The sequence below is a fragment of the Papio anubis genome, chromosome 4 (assembly GCF_008728515.1).
Source record: "Papio anubis isolate 15944 chromosome 4, Panubis1.0, whole genome shotgun sequence".
Classification (NCBI taxonomy): domain Eukaryota; kingdom Metazoa; phylum Chordata; class Mammalia; order Primates; family Cercopithecidae; genus Papio; species Papio anubis.
The window spans coordinates 28,050,877-28,071,840 of NC_044979.1; the positions used below are offsets into that span (position 1 = coordinate 28,050,877).

At 44.8% G+C, this 20,964-nt stretch overlaps 1 protein-coding gene across 8 annotated transcripts; it reads right to left on the reverse strand.

The window, feature by feature from the left end:
• Positions 1-87: 87 nt before the first annotated feature.
• On the reverse strand, positions 88-20,745 carry MEST. Of its 8 annotated transcripts, none has more exons than XM_003896601.4 (12): positions 14,641-14,921; positions 11,363-11,517; positions 9,649-9,728; positions 8,790-8,867; positions 8,530-8,666; positions 8,319-8,377; positions 6,893-6,933; positions 5,964-6,034; positions 5,602-5,703; positions 3,758-3,834; positions 2,483-2,546; positions 88-1,543 (listed from the first exon to the last, which is right to left on the reverse strand). In XM_003896601.4, exons 1-12 carry the CDS (start codon positions 14,664-14,666, stop codon positions 1,426-1,428), a joined length of 1,008 nt encoding a protein of 335 aa, XP_003896650.1. In that variant the 5' UTR covers positions 14,667-14,921; the 3' UTR covers positions 88-1,425. The 8 variants fall into 8 exon arrangements, with proteins under 8 accessions (XP_003896650.1, XP_003896649.1, XP_009202141.1 ...); XM_003896600.5 differs by lacking the exon at positions 14,641-14,921 and adding an exon at positions 20,514-20,745 and having other exon boundaries at positions 202-1,543; XM_009203877.4 differs by lacking the exon at positions 14,641-14,921 and adding an exon at positions 19,861-19,877 and having other exon boundaries at positions 202-1,543.
• Between the last annotated feature and the right edge of the window lie 219 nt (positions 20,746-20,964).

Below are 20,964 nucleotides of genomic sequence, written 5' to 3' on the forward strand. Positions count from 1 at the left end.
TTTTCTTTTTATTATACTTGGTCAGCTTTGGTACGATAGTGCAGCTTCAGGTGATCTTGAAAATCAAATACTATCCTATACTCCAGCTGCTTAACTTCATTTTATTCTTTAATTTAATGTGTACCTGAAAGCTCCTGGCAATGCTGGAAAATTTTTATCCCAGAGGGGTGGGGGTGAGGGGGAGGGGAAGCCAGAGTCCACTTTTGTCACAATTCATTTTTATTAATAGAAAATAAACACTTATTCCAGTTTCAAAGTTGTTATACTTGAAGTTGCTAATTTTAAAAAATGAATTTTAAATAATCACTTAATCCTGCTTTGACTAAGACAATGAAATGTGGCTTAAAAAAAAAAGTGTTCAGCACCATTTGCTCATAGGTCTTTCAGAGTTTGTTCTTAAAGTTTCTGGAACTTTCCTGTCTGTAAAGTATAGGAATGACTGAGCTACATTGGAAAGCCTCTCTGGGACAGGCAGTGGGGAGTTAAGCAGTCATCATAAAGGAATCAGTGTACATTCAGCATGGTGACTTGGACTACACAACAATCCCTTCCCCTTTACAGTAGCTCAAGAGAAACATGCTTCTAAGCACTGAGGTATGAGGAGTCTCAGACTGTTATCTGCTGTTCAAATTGGTCTTCCCAGCTAATAACAGTAAATATCTGGCACAGATGCTATTGGTCCTTAATGTCCTGTGATTTTAGGAAGTAGTTTGGATTTAGTTCAATTTATTCAGAAATCAAACATGTTTAATTAGCTTCACTACTCTGGCAGAGTAAGGGTATGCTGGTTTAGTGTCTTTATAAAATATATGTAATGTATAGGTAAATCATAGTCTTAAATCAAATACCTAGAATACTATATTATTTAAACCAATATCTATTTTAACAAAATGTTTATAACTAAAAATAGCTGATGAAACTAAATCCAAAGGTATGGCAAAGAGGACTCAGCTCTGTGTTGCTTAAAGAACTTTTAAAAGGCATGTGCCCATAACGTCATTCAAGGAGAGGGAAGGAGGCCCCCTTCGCCTCCTCCTTACTATAGAATTCCTGTTGGGGCTGGGCCAGAAATGAGCACTTCTAAATATTTCAGAGAAATCCAAAGTGTTAAAAAGTATTTTATGCCAAAGAACGTCTTTCTGCATCAGAGAATAGTAATGCTCATCAGAATTTCCTAATAACACAAAAACAAAGCCAAGATACATTTGATCAGATGTCAAAGTAATGGGAGGTGGACTATTATGTCAACTTTAGTCAGAGCTCCTGCTGGCTTCTTCCTATACACTGTTCACCAATTTGAGTAGTGGACTTTGTGAGAGAATAATGTTTGATGGCCAGGACCTCTCTTGGGCATTTCTTCCTAAGTGGAATACACAACAGATAAGGGAGTAGGGGAGGTAATACAGGGAAGCTACTCTTTCCAGCTCAGAAGGAGTTGATGAAGCCCATATATGCATTCAAGAAGCCCATGGGATCCTCTAGCTGTGGATAGTGGCTAATGTGGTCATCCAGAATCGACACTGTGGACCGCGGCAGCGTTTTCCTAGTGGAAGAGAACAGCACGCAGGTGAACTTGAGGCTGGAGGAGGAGGGATGTAAGCCAGTGGGAAGCCCCAGTAAATGACCCTGTGGACACACTATACTGGAAGGAGCCACCAAAGAGCTTATTCACCTTCTACTCTGAAATTGTATCTTAGGCAGGTAAACTTGCCAATTCCATTTATACAAACTAGTTTTTAAATGTTCATAATCCAACAAACAACAACTTGAAAATATAACACTTTTGCAACAATTGTCAAAGCAAGATGATTTTCAGCTCCTTAGAGAAGGATGAAGCATCAAACAAGTGGATCACACAGCAACTCACTGCCCAAGCAGAGATAACCAAGGATCTTCCCTTAAATCCCAGGAGATGAGAGGGGGTATTTTATTTAAAATTATATGCAAGCTATTTACTACTAGCTTGTATCCAGTAGGCCACAGGAAGGTATGGAACATTCTTATGTGACATAATCAATCAAGATTTCATACTCTGACACCTTCCAAGTAAGTACCTAGAGAGAATAGCAACCAATGAGAAGGCACTTTTCCACAATGAGCTCTTCTCAATCTCTCCTTGCCATCTGCTCAGCCTAAGTCAATGAAATGGCTTTACAATCGGACTAAAACAAACACTTTGTAGGATATATCCACTTTCAACCTTTGACTCACATGAGAGCTTTTTGTACACCAAGGAATATGTAGCAGTGATGACAGTGAAAACAGACTATGTATAAATCAAGAGAATGTATAACTGAATTTCTTGATATTACAATTATGTTAGAATAAGATTCCTCAACTCAATGCTTTTATTGTTTCCTGGATGAACAGCCAGTGAGGTTAGAGACAATGGCTAGAGCCAATAGCCCTCAACAGGTAATTCTGTTTACCACTGTCAGGATGAGATACTAACAAAACATAGACCTCTCTCAGGGAGACTCACCTGTACAGCTCCAAAAACTCTGGATAGGGATTTACAGGATCCAATGGCCCATAGATAAAATGAACTAGGAAAGAGAAAAGGAATGAAATACTTAACAGCTCTCACATCTGTTTTACTCCCACCCTAAAATTAACTCCTCTCCAAAAAGAAATGTTTTCTTCTCCCTTTTTTTATTATAATAAGCAAGGTCTCTCTCTGTTGCTCAGGCTGGAGTGCAGTGGTGCAGTCATAGCTCACTGTAACCTCAAACTCATTGGCCCAAGCGATCCTCCCACCTCCGCGTCCTCAGTAGCTGAGACTTCATACAGGTGTGCACCACCACACTTGGCTAACTTTTAAATTTATCTGTAGAGAAAAATGTGCGCACTGTGTTGCCCAGAGTGGTGCCAAACTCCTGGGCTCAAGCAGTCCTCTCGCCTCAGCCTCCCAAAGAGCTAGGATTACAGACGTGAGCCGCCTCAGCCAGCCCAAGAAAATATTTTCTATAAATAATTTTTTTGTGTGATAGAAAACCTAGCTTGTTTTATTAGGTAACCTCTAAAGAGCAGCTAGGAATGCACCAGTTCATTCATTGGATACATCTCCTCCTATAGACAACCAACTGGTCCCTCATCCAACTCTCCTGCACCCTAGACCAAATGGAATATGCCCATCTTTCAACATTCTCTAAGTCCAGGATACTATCATTCTTTAAGTCTCTCTTCAGTTATAACAGACCTTTGACATTTGAAATCAACCGATAATTTCCTGAGCACTAATCACTATGTGTGAAACACTGTAATTTTTTTAAATCTGTAAGAATGAAAAGACAAATAAGTACAAACCACCTATAGCCTCTTAATTAGTAATCCAAACAGCCTTCTGTCCGAGCAATTCAGCATGTAATGTGGCAGTCACTGACAATGCACACCACAGAAATCAGTAATACCAACTACCTTTACAGTAATATCTCAGTTTTTTATATACTTCACTCTACACACAAACATCACTGTTCCAGATGTCATGAGTACAGCTGCTAGTAAAATAAAGGATACCCAGATAAATTTGAATTTCAGATGAAAATTGATTTCTTTTTGGTTTAAGTAGGTCCTAAATACTGTACAACACATACTTAAATACTAAAAAAGCATTTGTTGTTTATCTGAATTTCAAATTTAACTGGGTATCTTAACATTTTTATTTGCTAAATCTGGTAACCCTAATTGTATAAAGGAGTTGCAATTATTTTCACCCTATAGTCCTTCAGCTTCCTATCAATAATATAAAAATACTCACTGGGGATAGTTACAGAGGCAAGAGCTCCCACCCAGCGCCTTCTGAACTTCTTCCGCTGATTGATGTACTGTAAGAGACTATAGGACAGGTAAGTCAGCATGAGCAGAACAAGAAACCTTTACTGTTATAGGGATTCAAGGGCATGACAAGAGCCACAAGGAATACAAGATACAATTTCTTAATCCAGAAGCAGTTTAGCATTCCTGGAAATGTCCCACTTAATTTATCCATTTCTGTTAACCTCTAGAGTTAACCACCATGTAGCTCTAGTAGTGATTATGCCTACTATCAATATAAGAATTAGTGGTTTCGTGTATTTATTAAGCAGGGAATGACATCTAGGAAGGCTGATAGTTGGTTTGGATTTTATGTAACTAAAAAGCCCAGGTCTAAGGTTCCAATTTTGGCTTCACCACTACCTACCTCTCTGACTCAAATATATAACACAGATCTTTCAACTTGGTTTCCTCATTTGTTGGTTTGTTTGTTTTTTAAAAGACAAGGTCTCCCTATGTTACCCAGGCTGGAGTGCAGTGGTTATTCACAGGTGCAATTACAGCTCACTACAGCTATAACCCCTGGCCTCAAGAGATCCTCCCACCTCAGCCTCCCAAGTAGCTGGGAGTACAAACATGTGCCAAAGAACCTGGCTAGCCTCCTCATTTTTAAAATAAGAGGATTGAAACACATGATCTTCTGTGTTGACATCTACTTCTTTTTTTTTTTGAGACGGAGTCTCACTCTGTTGCCCAGGCTGAAATGCAGTGGCATGATCTCAGCTCACTGCAACCTCCGCTTCCTGGGCTCAAGCAATTCTTGTGCCTCAGTCTCCTGAGTAGCTGGAATTACAGACGTGTGGCACCACACCTGGCTAATTTTTGTATTTTTAGTAGAGACGGGGTTTCATCATGTTGGCCAGGCTGTTCTTGAACTCCTGACCTCAGGTGATCCGACCACCTTGGCCTCCCAAAGTGCTCAAATTACAGGTGTGAACCACTGCGCCCAGCCGACATCTACTTCAAAATTCTAAGTGTAGATGTTGATGAGCACAAGGCTTCATCTGACCACAGACAAAATGGAGAGAATTCCTCCTTCTCCAGCATAAGACACTACTGCCACATTTTAGAACTCATGTATTCTACTCATTCTGCCTGGCAACTCCAGGACAGTTATTTTTGTGAACCCTCAAATATCTCATCTTAGAAACAGTATATACTTTTTGGAAAGGAAAATATAAGATAATTTTGAAAGTCAGTCTTAATTGTTCTTCAGTTTTTTAATACTAAAATGAAATGTTCAGGGATCCTGTGGGGGTTAGGAGAGGGTGGGAGGATTGGCTGCCTCTAACACACAATTCCCAGCAAAGCCATCAGTAAAAACACTGGAAGCTACACTGACCCAGGTGGCTAGAAGACAGAGCCTTATCCCAAGTAGTTACAGCTATCACCACCTCTGGGTCCCCTATGAAAGCTGGTTTGGGTCTACCTTCTCATTTGAACCAAGGCATGGGAATTCTTTGTACAAGACAGAGGAGGATAAGTCTGCCCTCTCACTCCCTGTTGCTGCAGAAAGATAGGCAAAAGGTAGAGCCTTGTACCTTGAGGGAGGCCCTAGGCTACTTTCACAACCATGATTCAATACTTTGAAGCATTTAATACTAACAAAGAGTCCAGTTTCACTCTATTTTCTATTTCTTTCTTCATATAGACCATGACTTTTTGGTTTGCCCCATAGGTCATCAGCCTTCCTGTGATAGGGAATAAGCCAGCAAGGAACAGAACAAGCAATCCCCACTCTCCACAAAAACGCTTCTCTGGAAACGAAAGCAAAGGGTAATTTCTTACCTGTCAATGACTAAGTTCCCGTCATTGTTGCGGATCCCTGCCCACATGTCCCACAGCTCACTCTCAGAGGGCCGAGTATACGGCCCAAAGACTGGGGTGAGACTGAAAGAGTCCAAAACGCAGGAAGATAAGTGTGAGGAGAACTCAGAATGTTCAATATGGCTGGAACCTCAGAGGCCATGCAGTCCCGGCCATCAGTCCGACCCATAGGTGATTTATGAATTCCTTCTACTTCCCTGGCAAGCGGCCAACACCTTTGCTTTAAAATATCAAGCCCTAGGATTTGGCCCAGAATTGTAATGGCAGCAACTTTTCACAACATTGTTCCTAGGCCACAGTCAATATTTGACAGTGACACTTACCCTCGAGAGAACACGAAGAAGTTCATCAGTCGTGTGAGGATGGGTGACAGCACACCTCCGTCTTTGAGTAGCTGGAGGGGAATAAGTGGAAGTAAAGCTCAAGAATCCAGAGGAAGACCTTCACCTGGGCAAAGGGTTTTATATTAGGAACTAAATCTTTTTTTTTTTTTTTTTTTTTGAGACGGAGTCTCACTCTGTTGCCCAGGCTGGCATGCAGTGGCCCGATCTTGGCTCACTGCAAGCTCCGCCTCCCAGGTTCATGCCATTCTCCTGCCTCAGCCTCCTGAGTAGCTGGGACTACAGGCACCCGCCACCACGCCCGGCTAATTTTTTGTATTTTTAGTAGAGACGGGGTTTCACTGTGTTAGCCAGGATGGTCTCAATCTCCTGACCTCGTGATCCACCCGCCTCGGCCTCCCAAAGTGCTGGGATTACAAGTGTGAGCCACCGTGCCTGGCAGGAACTAAATCTTTAGCCAAATCTCCTGCTACTGAATGGTTTGGTACTTGGCATTTTGTTTTGCCTACCTACATTCTTCTCTCAAGGAAGACAAATCTATTTCTAATTCCATCTAAGATTACTTTGCTACAATTCACTAAATCCCTAAAACTTTAACTCTGATATATTCAAGTTTAGAGTAGAATCCTAATTTCTTCAAACATCAAGCTTGTGACACAGATCTTTCCATAGCTGTTATTTCTCCAAATATTTGTTGATCTCTTATTCTTAGGATGTGTTTTGGGTTTATGTAGGGGCCACTGCCTCTGCTTTAGTTGCCTACGAAGGGAAAAACTAACTTCATTAAGATAAATTCCCAAGGAAGAGTATTGAACTACTGCCGATCACAGGAGCTACGGCCCTTAAAGGTCCCAGCATTATCTACGTCAGTGCAAATCCTCAAACTAAAGTCTGTTAGTGAAGTAGCCAACCTTTTGGAGAAGGAGTGGACGGTGAGTCTCAGGAAAGATACCTGTAGGAGAAGAGACTTATCTTAGTCATTTACCTACAGCTTTAATTTTTTTTTTTTTTTTTTTTTTATAGAGACGGGGTCTCACTGGTCTCAAGCTCAAGCAACCTCTTGCCTCAGTCTCCCAAAGTGCTGGGATTACAGGTGTAAGCCACCTCGCCCAGCCTACCTACATTAAGGTCAAAGGCAAGGCCGTTATCAGAAACTACCCACCCTATTCACCATCACCTCTGCAGCCTTTACTACCAAAACAATTACAAATAAAAATTTAATACTGTCATCTAATTACATCTCCAGGAATTACATGTTTAACTGGTCACAATAAATCCCACTGGAATTACTTTTCCCATCTTAAAGATTGTGAAACGGGGAGAAAATATATGGTCATCCAAAATGCTGATAACCAGGCTCTGACTCCCCTTAGCATTTCCGCCATCACTCAGAACACAAGGGTTAATGATTTGGGCTGCAAGAATAAAACAAGAAGTTTTTAAATAAGTATAGGTCCTTTAAAAAACCTAGAGTTTTTCTTTTCCATTTCTCTTCAGAGTCAGTGGAAGAAAGCCATGAGCATAAGTGATAAAGGGAGAGACAGATTTCTCTCCCAGTCTGCTCTTAAGGCATTCAGGAGACATTTGGGTATTCATGGACTTGCAAGCTGGCTGCCCAGAAGGCCTAATCAGGGGTTCGGTATTTTCTAACTGAAACTTGGCAGTGCCAGTTAGGAGTTGGGAAGACTCATACAGTGAAGTCCTCACTTAACATCAGGATAGGTTCTTAGAAACTTCGGCTTTAAGCAAAATGAGGTACAGCAGGTCCTTGAATAACATCCTTTCTTTAAAACACTGGTGAGAAAAAAAATTGGTTCCATTATAACATTTTATTTAAAGTCACAGTTTCCAAGAACCCATTGATGACATTAAGTAAGGATTTTCTACACTAACATCATAGTAGGATTAGAAACACTTGTGGCTTTTTTCTGTACCTTCAATCCTATACTCTCATAACCTATTGCAGTTGTCACAGATACAGCAGACAGCCTTTACCCTCCCCACTCCTGATACAGCTGTTCCTAGGTCCTCCACTAGATCCTGCTATCTAATGCATTGAAAAAGCACATATGACTATAATGCAGCTTTTTACTTACTGTGTAAGTAAAGTCACTATCCTTTGTAATGCTGTTTGTTTATTTAAAAACATTCTGAGAAAGGGTCCATAAATCCTGTCAGGCCACCAAAGGAGTTGATGGCACAGAAAAGGTAGAGATCTCATAGTTTTAATTATGTCTACTTGCAATATTATCAGATTACCATTTAGGTGCCGCTGTGGTATCTAACGATGGCCCTTCTAGACTACACCCACTTTCTACCTACCGCCAAGACATTTACCTCCATTTGACAGACAGAGACTCTTTATGGTAAGCCGACCAGATCGATTCTGCTTGTACCTAGAAGGGAGATGAGGAAACACACATGTAGCTGAGCAGACTTAAACCAGTGCACCTCTGAAGACAACTCCCAAGAGAGAAAAAGGATGCAAAGAGTCCAGAAACGATGTGCTCTCCTAGCATTATAAGCTGAAGTTTGAAGCTCCACTGACCTGTAGAGAAGCTCCTGAGCAACCGTATCTCCATAGTCATGAGAAAGAAGGTTGATCCTGCGGTTCTGGAGCCCCAGATGCCGCAAAAGTGCTTCCACGATGCTGGCCTGCTCAAATATGGAATAGTGATGTGGTCTCTGAGGAAAGGAAAGCCCACATACACAGGATGAAGTCATGAGGACAGCTCTCTGCCGGCCGAACCCTCACAGTCTATGTCCGTCCCGACACCCCATCACCAGCCCCAGATAGGTGCCGCTTACCGGTTTGTCACTGAAGCCAAAGCCTAAGAAATCAAGGGCAATCACCCGATGAAACCTCAAGGTCAGACCTTCCCAAATCTACAAAAAAGAAAGGATGATTTGGGCTTTCTGCTCTTGCCCCTCCCTTTCACCAGACTGAACACAGGAGCTTCAGCCCTCTCTTGGCTTAACAGACTTCCATAAAGAGAAAACCCCATGAAACCACCACAGGTCCCACAGATGATCCTCTTGGAAAATGCTTTATTCCTGCTAATTAATCCCTGTTGAGGGAGGATAACTTGGCAGTGATTCCTTCCAGAGTGCCAAGGAGTTTATCATTCCCTTTCAGTATATAAGAAACAGTTCAACATTTAATATTTTTTAGAAGCAATTCAAATGTGCAAGAGCCTTCTAGTGCTGACAACAAAATCCTTTTATTTTAATTTTCATTATTTTAATAAAAATTTTAAATTTTAATTTTTATTTTTATTTTAAAAAATTATTTTTTAAAAATAAATAAAAGGTTATTTTAATTTTTATTTTAAAAAAAATTTTTTTTGAGACAGAGTCTCGCTCTGTCACCCAGGCTGAAGTGCAGTGGTGCGATCTCGGCTCACTGCAACCTCTGCCTCCCGGGTTCAAGCGATTCTCCTGCCTCAGCCTCTCGAGTAGCTGAGATTACAGGCTTGTGCCGCCATGCCTGGCTAATTTTTATAGTTTTAGTAGAGATGGAGTTTCGCCATGTTGGCCTGGCTGGTCTCAAACTCCTGACCTCAGGTCATCTTCCCACCTCAGCCTCCCAAAGTGCTAGGATTTGAGCCACTGCGCCCGGCCGAGGCTTTTTAAGACATAGTAGGACCTAGAAGTCTGACTTCATTACCTTGTACCAATCGTAGCTGGATGTTGGAAAACCGTGTAAAAGCACAACTATCTCTGGACTTCCAACCACACCCACAGAGTCTAGGAAGAAGGAAAGTACAATCAATCAGGCCAAATCCCTATAAAAATAACCTCGAAGATGTTAAAATCTAAGTAATCTGATACAAAAGACAAGAAACTGACCAAATTGACATTAAAATGACACAATTCTTTTTAAAATGTAAGCTTACTGCGTTAGGTGAGAACAGGCCTTTTCTCCTTTTGATCTGTATATTAAAACACTGTAAAAATCATGCTATGTGAAAATACTTGAAGGCACCTGTTTACTCAACCTAGGTGTTTTTTTAAAAAGCATATACCCATTTCTCCTTTTGTTTTGTAATATGCACATTTTTTCACGGTGAAAAGTAAAATTTCACAGTTAAAAGCATATGATCCCAACACAAAAACTACAAATTATTTGTACTTTATCATGAATGGCCTCACAGAAATTCTCTAAGAGATAGCAACTATTCCCAAAGAACACCTTTAGCTTATCCTGTTTGCTCAGCACTTTTCATTCAGCAGGAGACCCAATCTAACATCAAAAACATAATAAAACTATTACAAAATCCTGTCAACTACAAAAAGGGCTTAATCAACATAAACATGAACTTTTTAAATGCATATGACAATACGGAAGCATTCAGCATCATCTAAATTAGGTAAACATTTAGACAATATTAACCTTGCTAATAGTATTGGATTAAAACTGGTATATTCATATACTGCCAGTGACATGAAACTTCGGTAATAAGGTTTTCAAAAATAATTTAGAAGCAGTTAAAAATTGTATATACTTTAGCCTAAGAGTTTTTTTCTTGAGAATCTGTGCAAATAAAATCATTCCATTTATACAAGTAGTATAGTTTGAAAATGTAAGGAAAAAATAAACTGTACAGACATGAAGCTTTTCCTTCAACATTAGTTTTTTAAAACAGTAAAACTGGAAATAACCCAACCCAACATAATGAAAATTGTATACTTACTTAATTGAATATAGCAAATGAGAGGAGGTCAGGAGCAATAATGAAAAACGGTTTATGACAAACATTTTCCGTTATTGCTCTTGACCCCCGCTCAAAATCAATCATTTCCAATCTGTTTCTCAGGTTCTTCACCTATAAAATGAGGTCAATGGCACCTATCTCCAAATGCTGTTATAAAGATTAAACAATGAAGGCTGAAAATATAATTCAGTGCCTGACATATGGTAATTACTTGATAAGTAGTGGTCATAATAATCATCATCACTAGCAAATTAATTTATATAATGGTATTAAGACTTAAATCACAGTTACACTACAAATAATCTACAGAAAACGGTAAAATGAAATCAGGGATGGTGAGGAGAGAACCAATGGTGGTTATATCTATTAATATTTTATATATTACCTGACACTAAGGTTGCCCAATTAAAAAAATATATATATCAGAATACATATCAAGCTACAAAGAAAACTTATACTAAAAGGTAAGGTCTGCAGGTTGGAATCTCAGTCCCAACCCCCATTCTCCCAGCAGTTTTCTGCGCTTCTCTGCAACCTCACTACACAGAAAGAGATACTCTCCTCCATCATTAAGGAGCAACAAGAGACCAGCAGACACAAAATAAATACCTCAGCTGGGACTTACATGACCGATACACGCAGGTGTTCCAATAGTCCACTTCTTACCTTGGTAGAAGATACGCAGTCCCTTGTAAGTGAAAAACTTGCCTGAAGACTTCCATGAGTGAAGGGCAGGGGAGAGCTGAGGGGGTGGGATGTGCAGGTACGCAGCAAGCAGGGGCACGGCCAACAGCCCCACCTGGACCCACCACTCCCTCATCCTGTAGGAAAAGCAGAGACCCACTGTAAGCAGTCAGGTAACGTTGTACACTCATCTACAAACCAAAACCTGGTAAGATGGCGTGGGAGACTGCTATTACCAGCAATGATTACGTTGCCCTTCACATAGGCACAAAGCTGACCAAGACTATAATCGAACCTCTGTCTGCCATAGCACTCGCCGTATTTGTTCATCATTCTAATTTTAAGGAAAAAAAATACATTATTTCAACATACAATCTTCCGCCTCTGCTCCCCAACTTTAACCCCTTAGCCCCTACCCTTGTGGTCTTCCCAATACCTGCTGAAGAGGACTTTATATAAATAAAAGGGAGATTATTTAAATGCTGGACACTCTTTCGTTGACTTTTATCAAGGCTTCCCAGGAAAAAAATAACTTCTTATTTACTCCAAAAGCTCTACCATCTACCCACTAGCCCCCACGAGTAAAATGTTCAAAATATATATATGTGCTTTATCTCATGTCTTAAAAGAGTGTGTGTGTAGTAACTTATCACATGTCCTCAAGCAGAGAGTTGCTCCTGATTTTTAATGCATACTTATCAGCCCTCCTGCCTAAATGAAGCCCCATTTAGTACTCGTTTCTGGGTTTGGGCTGAGAAACTGCTCAGGGTAAACAGTCTGAAAGTAAGATAGCTGCGCTGGGTATTCCAACATAAGCAGCTTTGTTATGACCCTGAATATCTAATCTCTTGAGAGGTCAGGGCAGTAGATTATATTTCTGCTTTTCTTAGCAGACTCTTGAAGTTTCCATTTAATTTTCTAAGACGCTCCCCCACCCCCAGATAAGGCATAACTCATACCCAGCATGTGAGAATTGATTTTGTCTTTGGAAAAAGAGCACTGGTTGGTACACCCAACTCTCCCATGCCCAGGACTTCAAAGGCACAAGTCAGTTTATCCACATTGACAAGGAGTGCCAAACAGGAATTATAAACAGTTCTGTTTCAAGTCTATGACTTCTGATGGTCAACAGATCAAGAATTGTCAGTAGAATGGAAGTTCTCTCAAAACAGCCAGAATGGAAATAATACCCTCCAAAACTAAAATTAGAGTTGTCATAGAGCTAAAATAAATTAATTGCTAAAGCCCTGGGGGAAATGGCTTTCTGTTTGTACACACATTCTTCCCTATTACCTGTAATCTACACGTTCACTAACTTCCTCAACTTACAAGATACTTCCCCCCCCCCAAAATCCCCGATAGTTTTAGAGATAGAGATAGCTAGCTAAACTCTAAAAACAAACCTGTGGTTTTACAGTGGTAAAATAACCATGTTTCTTAAAGAATCTCAGCTCCCCAGCCTATTTTTTAGGCATTATTAGGGCAGTCATTTCCTTTTTTCTCCAAAGTACCTGTCCGTAAGACGGATAGAACCATTTGGTCCTACTTGTCAAGGTAATACTAGAAATGGTTCAAAAAACGTGCCAGAACATGATAGTTATATCACAGTTTTCACCCCACAATAGCAGGCTATATCCCAAATACCTCCTTGAAAGGTCAGATGACAAAAAGCATTAAGTTTTGATGATCAGTTGCCCAGCGCTATCTGTCCTTTACTTCAGTGCATACATTTTCATGTGCGGATTTCATTACTCCTTTCCCCCAGTGCTTCTCATCGCGCTCCTCCACGGGGTTCCAGCAGCTGAATCTCTGCAGTGACTCAGCAGAGAGCCCCGGGAGGGGCGGCCAGAGCGGCAAATGGGGAGGCTTCCCCGCTGGTGCTTAGGGAAAATGGGGGTTAAAAATCGAGGCGATCGACCAACATACTCCACTCCTGGACACCCCCCTCCACACCCTCCTCCTCTTACTCCAAGAAAGCAAAGCGGCAACCTTTCAAGGAGCCGTTTCTTGTCTCATTACCTCAGTAAAAATGCCCCCACGACCTTTTAGGATTTTTAGAAGTGAAGCAGCCTAGCAGTCAGTAGGCGAAATGGGTTAAGCAAACATTTTTTGGCCAAAATCCCAATTATTTGATGAGCCATGAGCAGAGAAAATAAGCAAACTCCAGTAACAAACTTTCCAGAAATTTCTGGGCCTTGATTTCTTCATCTGGTAAACAGAAAAACACACTCCCGTAATAATATCACCCAACCTGCTGCCCACCTGATGGCGTCGCCGCAAAATGAATGAACCACTTTATAAACCCGCGAAACTAAGGCGAACAATCGCTGCGCAACATGACCGTTTGGTCACATCGCCGTTCTCACTCGCGCTTGTTACTGAAATCTGAAAAATACTTAAGGCAGCTGACGGGTACTGTGAGTTCTAGTCACTCTGCGGTGACTCCCGCCACCGTGGTACCTGGGTCTTGAAATCCTAAGGTGCACCGCGGCGATCTCGGCACTGCGATTATCTTGTTTTTGAAATTCTAAGGTGCGCCACAGAGATACTGGGGTTCTAAAAACTCTAAATCGCACCAGGACGATGCTAGGGTCTATCCTTTAGGTCGCACCACGGCAATGGCGGGGCTAAAAATCCTACATCGCACCAGGGCTCTTTGGGGGTCTAGAAATCCTAAATCGCGCCACGGTAATGGCGGGGTCTAAAAATCCTACATCGCACCAGGGCTTTGCCGGGATCTATAAATCCTAAATCGCGCCACGGCAAAGGCGGAGTCTAAGAATCCTGAATCGCACCAGAGGGAAGCCAGAGTCCAAATATCCTAAATCAAATCAGGGCGATGCTAGGGTTTAGAAATCCTAAATCATGCTGCAACAATGAGTATAAAAATCCTAAATCGCGCCAGGGTGATGCCAGGATCTAAAAATCCCAATTCGTATCAGGGTGAGACCAGGGTCATTATGGATCCCAAGTCATATCAAGATAACGCTGGGGTCCAGAAATCCTAAATCTCACCAAGGCAATCCCGGGGTCTAGAAATCCTAACCCAAAGAGGTCCCGCGCTCTGAACATGCCATTGCGTGCAGGAGTGACACCCCCTCCTCAAGTAGGCAGAGCGGGCGCGGAATGCGTGCCGCCTGTCGGTAGAGTTTTCGCCCGAAAGCAGCCCCGGCTCGAGCACGGGCAAGCAGTCCGCCACTCGCCCGCGCCCTAGTCCCAGGGCGGCCAGCCACACCCCCTCGTTCCCGCCGCACACCCACCTGCGGAGGCGATCTCGGCGCACCATGGCCGCGTTATCCCATGCCGCCCGCCGCAGCGTTGCAGAGCACCGGGCGCCGCGGAGCCCGCAGCCGTGCAGGGCCAGCCGGCAGCAGGGGCGCAGCCCGCAGCCCACAGCAGCGCAGGGCGGCGCCGCGCCCGGCAGCTACAGCCACTCCGGCGTGCGCTGCGGCACTGCGCTTGCGAGGCGCAGCTGCCGCAGAGGAGGTGCCGTGGTGTGCTGGTTGCCGCGGCAGCGCGGAGCGAGTGGGCACCGACTTTTAGAGCCCACCCGCGCCCCGCCCCTAGCCCGCCCATCGCCGCAGAACCCCTACCGCCTGCTCCCCCGCTCGCCGCAGAGCCCCTCCCAGCCACTCTGCCACCGCCACGGCCACAGAGATGGGGTGCCCCTCTAACAGTGGCTCCTTTAGGGAGCACCTTCAGGGGTGTCGAGCCCCCTCCCCAAGACCCCGCTGCTCCCTCGTGAACCCCCAACCCTGAGCCCGAGATTCTGCTGCAGAAACCCTCCCCTGACGAGTTAAGGCCACGGGCAAAAACAGCAGACCCCTGAGAGCCCCAACACTTTCCTTAGACCACCCACAAACCCCACAGGCCGCCCACAAGCCCCACAGGAGGATGGCCGCTCGACCTAAGGGGCAGCAGGGCTCGGGGGTGCCGGCCGTGGCGCTTGCTCCCGTCCCTCGTACTGAACCGTGAGAGGTGGCAAGCCACGAGGGCCCTACGCGCCCTAAGTCCCTAACTCCCGGTAACCACCAAGGGCACGAGCAAGCGGCTAGGGAGCGACAAGCTCTGCTGGACCCACCACCAAGCTAGTAAACAGATTCATGGTATGGCCACTATGGCCAAAGTTGCACAAAGTCCGGTTTCTGCCACTCCAGCCACCGCCACCGCGCGGGGCAGGTTTCCTTTACAGCAGCGCGACGTGGTCGGCATGCCAGACTCCCGGCTACAGCAGCGCCCTCGCAGCCCCGCTCCCTGCATGAGCCAGTCCGCGCTGCACAGAAGAGTGGGCACAATTAGGAGAGCAAAGCCCCCTTTATTTACGTAATATAGAATCACAGTGCAAGGGCTCAGTGGCACAAGAAAGAGGGAGGAATTTTTCTAATCCATAATCCTTTAAAAGGCATCCCTTACGCCTTTGAAAAGTGTAGAGTATCACGAAGTGTCTGTGTTCATTTTCTGACCATAAACTGAAATACTGGTGAACGCACGCGGGGCGCAAGCTGGTGAGCCGGGCGGCCGGCCGGCTGGTGCCCGCTGCATCCAGAGGGGGCGCTGCAGGCCTCCCTTCGGTCGCGCACGGCCCAGGCCCTCCGCGACTCTGCAACTCTGCACCCGAAAGGTTCGGCGCTGGCCCGCAGGGCCTCCAACCCGTGACCGAGGGCGACCCACGGGCACTGAGGAAACTACCGCCTATGAGCCTGTCATCAGAACCTGTGGCACAACACAGGTACACTTCTGCAGGGGTCTGGTTGCCCCCAGTAAACGCACTCATGAAACAAAAGCTGATTTAGCACCTACAGCGCGCTAAGAACCGGGGGTGCGAAATAAATGAGAAATAGCCCCGGCCCGAGAGCAAGACGCAGGCCATCTGGAGGGGCAGACAGACAAGAACTGCCACTTTTTAAAATTTTCCTTGTAATTTCCTAGTGACGTTTGTGGCAGTTGACCCACTCCTTCCTAACATGTAAGGCCCTCAGAGGCCGAGCCCAAGTATTATTCGCCTTTTGTATCCCCAGAGCCCGCCACGGTGCTGGCCCCTAATAAATCCTGCTTGAATAAGTACAAGAATTTGAGGGCGCACAGGGGAGGAAGTAATTAAGGGGAGGGGGGAAGGGTGGTCTTGAATGATGAATAGACATTTACCAGAGAGACAAAGAACATTCCAGCCGGAGGGGACGGCTTTCGCGAAGCACTGGAGGCTCAGGGCCGCGCGTTTGCGGAAAACGGGAAGTCCTTTGAACCGGGGCACCAACAGGCAAAAAATTAGGCTAGCAAGAGAATTTCATCGTAGGGAATTAGGAATTTGTTCTAGAGAAAATGAGAAGCCACAGATGGATTTAAACTCTTTATGGCCTTAATTGGTTACTTAACAAAATTTAAATTAGTCTCTTTACAAGTCAAAGATTACCTATTTTAATTATCACTACCTTTTAAAGACTGAATTACTCTTCAAAATCTAAATCGGTTCTTCCAACAAGGTAAAGGCTTTCCTATTTTAATAATAACAATAACAAAAGCCTTTGCGTTATATATTTTTCATACTTATTGTTAATGGAACCTTTGAGTCCTACAAACAATTCCACACTTTCATTCTCACCAGGCCAGAAACACCAGCACCCAAGATGAAGGCAATTTTCTGTTTATGGACTGAGTGCCCCACAAAGGATCTTATTCTGAAGGCCATGGAACATATCTACCCACATGGCTCAAGTGGACAGCCTGGAGGAGAAACAGTTTAAAGGCCCTGGGGGAAGCGGGGAGCACCAGGGAGAGCGCCCCAAGACAACAGGAATTCCAAGTGTGACACTCGGGAGAAATCCTCCCTTCAGACATTATTGATGTCTGGCCGAGTAATTAGGAAAAACTTCTTTGAAGGAGGGATTGAGGTTGAGATGGGCATGGAACCCAGATCTTAGGCAGAGAAAGCCTATTCCTGTTTGGAAGAACCCTGAGTACAGAAGTCAGCTCAAAGATATCAGCTTGGCCCAACCAGGAATTTGCTGTCGGAAGTCTAAGAGAGAAAATGCTGGCCATAATCCCCCAGGAGCCAAAGAGTTAACGAATCTTCTAAATGTGCCTGATTTACTTCCAGAAAGGAGCTTCCTCCACAGGGGAAGAATTTGACCCAAGGTATAAAACACTCAGAGCCCTGAGAAAACACACAGCCACACATAAATTCAAAGCCTGCTCTGGCTTGCTCGAAGTTGCACCCTTTCAGTTCCTCCAGGCTGATGCTATCCTGGGCCGTGCAGGGTATCTCATGCAGTAGTCTTCCCTCAGCCAGTGGCTTATCACACATTCTTGTCACATTCCAAGTCTAACACAGTTCCGCCTCACAATAAGACCTCAGATTTGTGCAAAAATTCATGTAGAAAGCTCTGCGTTTATTATCTCGCTGATTCACAACAGTGGTATGGGATCTGCAGGGACGGTACCACAGATTCAATAACCGTATTTTTCTAACCCCAGTTTGAGAACCATAATGTGACAAGTGCAGGATATTTATGGAGATGACAAGACACAACTGGGACTGCCACTTTCAAGAGCCATCATTGTAGATTCAAATCAACTAAAACACTTCATAATGGGAGAAACTTGGTTGAACAGAGGAGCACATATTAACGAAGGGGTTTTGGTTGAGAAACTTACCGAATCAGTAGGACAGGACCCTAAAAAAGGCTACTGTGACTGTAGACTGAGGGGAAGTACCAAAAATAAGCTAATCCTACTCTATTCTGCTAGTTAGAATTCACAGAAAGCATTTTATTCTGTTCTACAGAGCAGATAGATATTGAAACACAGAGACGAATAGGAATGTGTTCAGAGAAGATCAACTAAATGAATTGCAAATTGAAGGTGTAACAGCTCTTGTATTTTAAGCTCCTACCATGAGCATGGATCTTCACCCAACATATCCCTGATCCTCACAGTAGCCTGGCTAGACAAGTATTTTCACTCACAGATTTCAGAGAAAGATACGGCAGCTCGGAACGCTGAGTGTTAGGATGTGAAGGGGCTGGGAATTGAACGCAGATGTGCCTGGCTCCAAAGCTGGCCTTCTTTCCACTACTCCACACTGCCTCCCTGTTTGAAATAGCTGGGCATATTTAGTTTGAAGAAAAGAAGCCTTGTGGAGTAAGTAGAAGAAGGAAATGTGTTAGCGGTCCTCAAATATTTGTGGAAGCAGCATTAGACATTTTATTCTGTATGGCTCCAATGAGTGCAAATTGTAGAGAAACAGATGTCGATTCAACATAAAGAATTTTCCAACAGTAGGGGCTGTCTAGAGGGATTGGGTGGCTCGGCCATTTGGGGATGGGACAAATTCCCTGTCCACTGGGGGCTGGGTAACCCTGTGGCAGGTATGCAAGCTCTGCATATAAGACTGAATGAATGATTTGCAAGGTCTTTTCCCATCTGATGTAAAGTAAGGCTCCAAGATGAACTGGAACTTGGCCAAGGTGATCCTCTACTGAGGGGACGAATCCACAACTCAGTCTTCCCTAGTTATGTCCCTCAGCCCAGAACCCTTGGTATGACATGCTGCTTCATACTGAGGGCAAAACAAATTGAAGACATTATCATCAATAAAATCACATCAACCTCGCTCTCAACCAAATTAACCAATATGGCCGGGCACAGTGGCTCACACCTGTAATCTCAGCACGTTGAGAGGCTGAAGCAGGCGGATCACTTCAGATCAGGAGTTTGAGACCAGCCTGGCCAACATGGTGAAACCCCATCTCTACCAAAAATACAAAAATTAGCCATGTGTGGTGGTGTGTGCCTGTAGTCCCAGCTACTTGGGAGGCTGAGGCAGGAGAATGGCTTGAGCCCCGGAGGTGGAGGTTGCAGTAAGATGAGATGCCGCCACTGCACTCCAGCCTGGGCGACAGAGCGAGACTTCATCTCAAAAACAAAACAAAACAAAAACAAATTAACCAATATATCCCTGAAGCGACTGGTGTCTTCCTCTTCAGGCCCAATTTTGAGTAAAAGTCTTTGGCTGTAAAAAGCTCAAAAGATGAGTGGTAGACGAAGGAAGCAGTGGAACTGAATAATCTCTTACCCAAATAAGATGACCCTAAATGACAGATGGTTGTTTCTCCAGGTGACAGCGGGCACCCCTAAACTATCTTCACACACCCTCTGCATTACTCCACACATCCCATAATCCCACAGCTGGTACTGCTTCACCAGGTACTCCTACCCCACTATCCCGCACCTAGAGGACATTTTATCCACTCAAACAGATAAACAGGCTGAAGGATTCTAATTAAGTAATAGAATCTTGCATTTTTATAGCTCTTTACCCTTTCACAGATATTATCTCATTTGTCCCTCACCACAGTCCCCTAAGGAAAATAGCTACTTTCTTTCAGGCAGGCAATTTCCTAGCTGCCTGGGGAGGCAAGGGCTTCAGCACAAGCACAGTCGGTCTTTCTCGCTTTTTTTTTTTTCTGTTACTACTTTCCCACCTTAGATTATGCCTCCAGCCAGAATTAGTCAACCAGGAGCAGGTGCTTCCGTTTTCCTCGATTGCTCTCCTCACCTCACCGGCTGTCCCCCTCCCCGAACCAGGCCTCCAGCCGCGCCACCACTGCCGCTCTCCGCCCTGGTGACCCCAGCGCCTGGATCTGCACCTGCAGCTCCGACCCCGAACGACCGCGCCCTCTACCACTCGGTCACACCCGTGTGCCTGCGACCTTCCCTACCTCCAAGGCTGGCTGTCCCCCAAGTGGGAAGGCGCAACCTCCCAAGAAATCGCCCAGGAGGGCGGGTGGAGCCAGCTAATTAATGACTAAGCGGGGGTCAAGCCTCGGCGAGGGTTGTGTGACTTTTGTGTTCTCTACGACCCCGAGGTGCTGGGAGACGACGACCGAGGCTCTCGCCCACGTGGTCCTCTTGTGGGCCGGCGGCGGCGCACCTAGTGCGGGGACCCACGCGCCCCGGGAGCCCTCCCCTCGTCAGCACAGCCTCACGCCTCCTGGGCCACGCGCACTTACCTGCCCCCCCAGGACTGGTGTGGCCCACGCACACAAGCCACACCCACCAAGGAGCGCTAGTCCCACTCCTGAAGCGGGCTGCGAGGGTGCATGGGTAGATCACTCCTTCCCCGCCCGCCTCTTACCTGATTCAGGTAAGACCTGGGCTACAGGACTCCATGTTTGGGAGAACCCGTTGCGCATGCGCTTCCTGAGGCCAGAGGTTCTCGGCCTTCACCCTGTCCCCAGGGAGGACCCGACCACGAATACGCCGCGAATACGCGGCTCGGGGCTAGAGCGTCGCCAGGTCCGCGCACCAGCCCATCGCCCCCGAGCCCAGCATGTGCTGCCGCCTTCTCCCTGCCAGGCGTCAGCGCCACCTATCGCAAAGGGTATGAAATGGCAGGCCGTGGCTTCGACAATAGCCTACGGCGTTGGATAAAGAGAGTAAAATTGTATTCGGCCTATTACTTTTACATAATAAAAGTGAAGGCCAAAGAAGTGACATTTTGCTAGTTATTAACTACGTAGAGATCTTTGGCGAGCCTTCTGTATTTCAGCCATGCCCCTGATTTCGTAATTACCCTGAAGATGCAC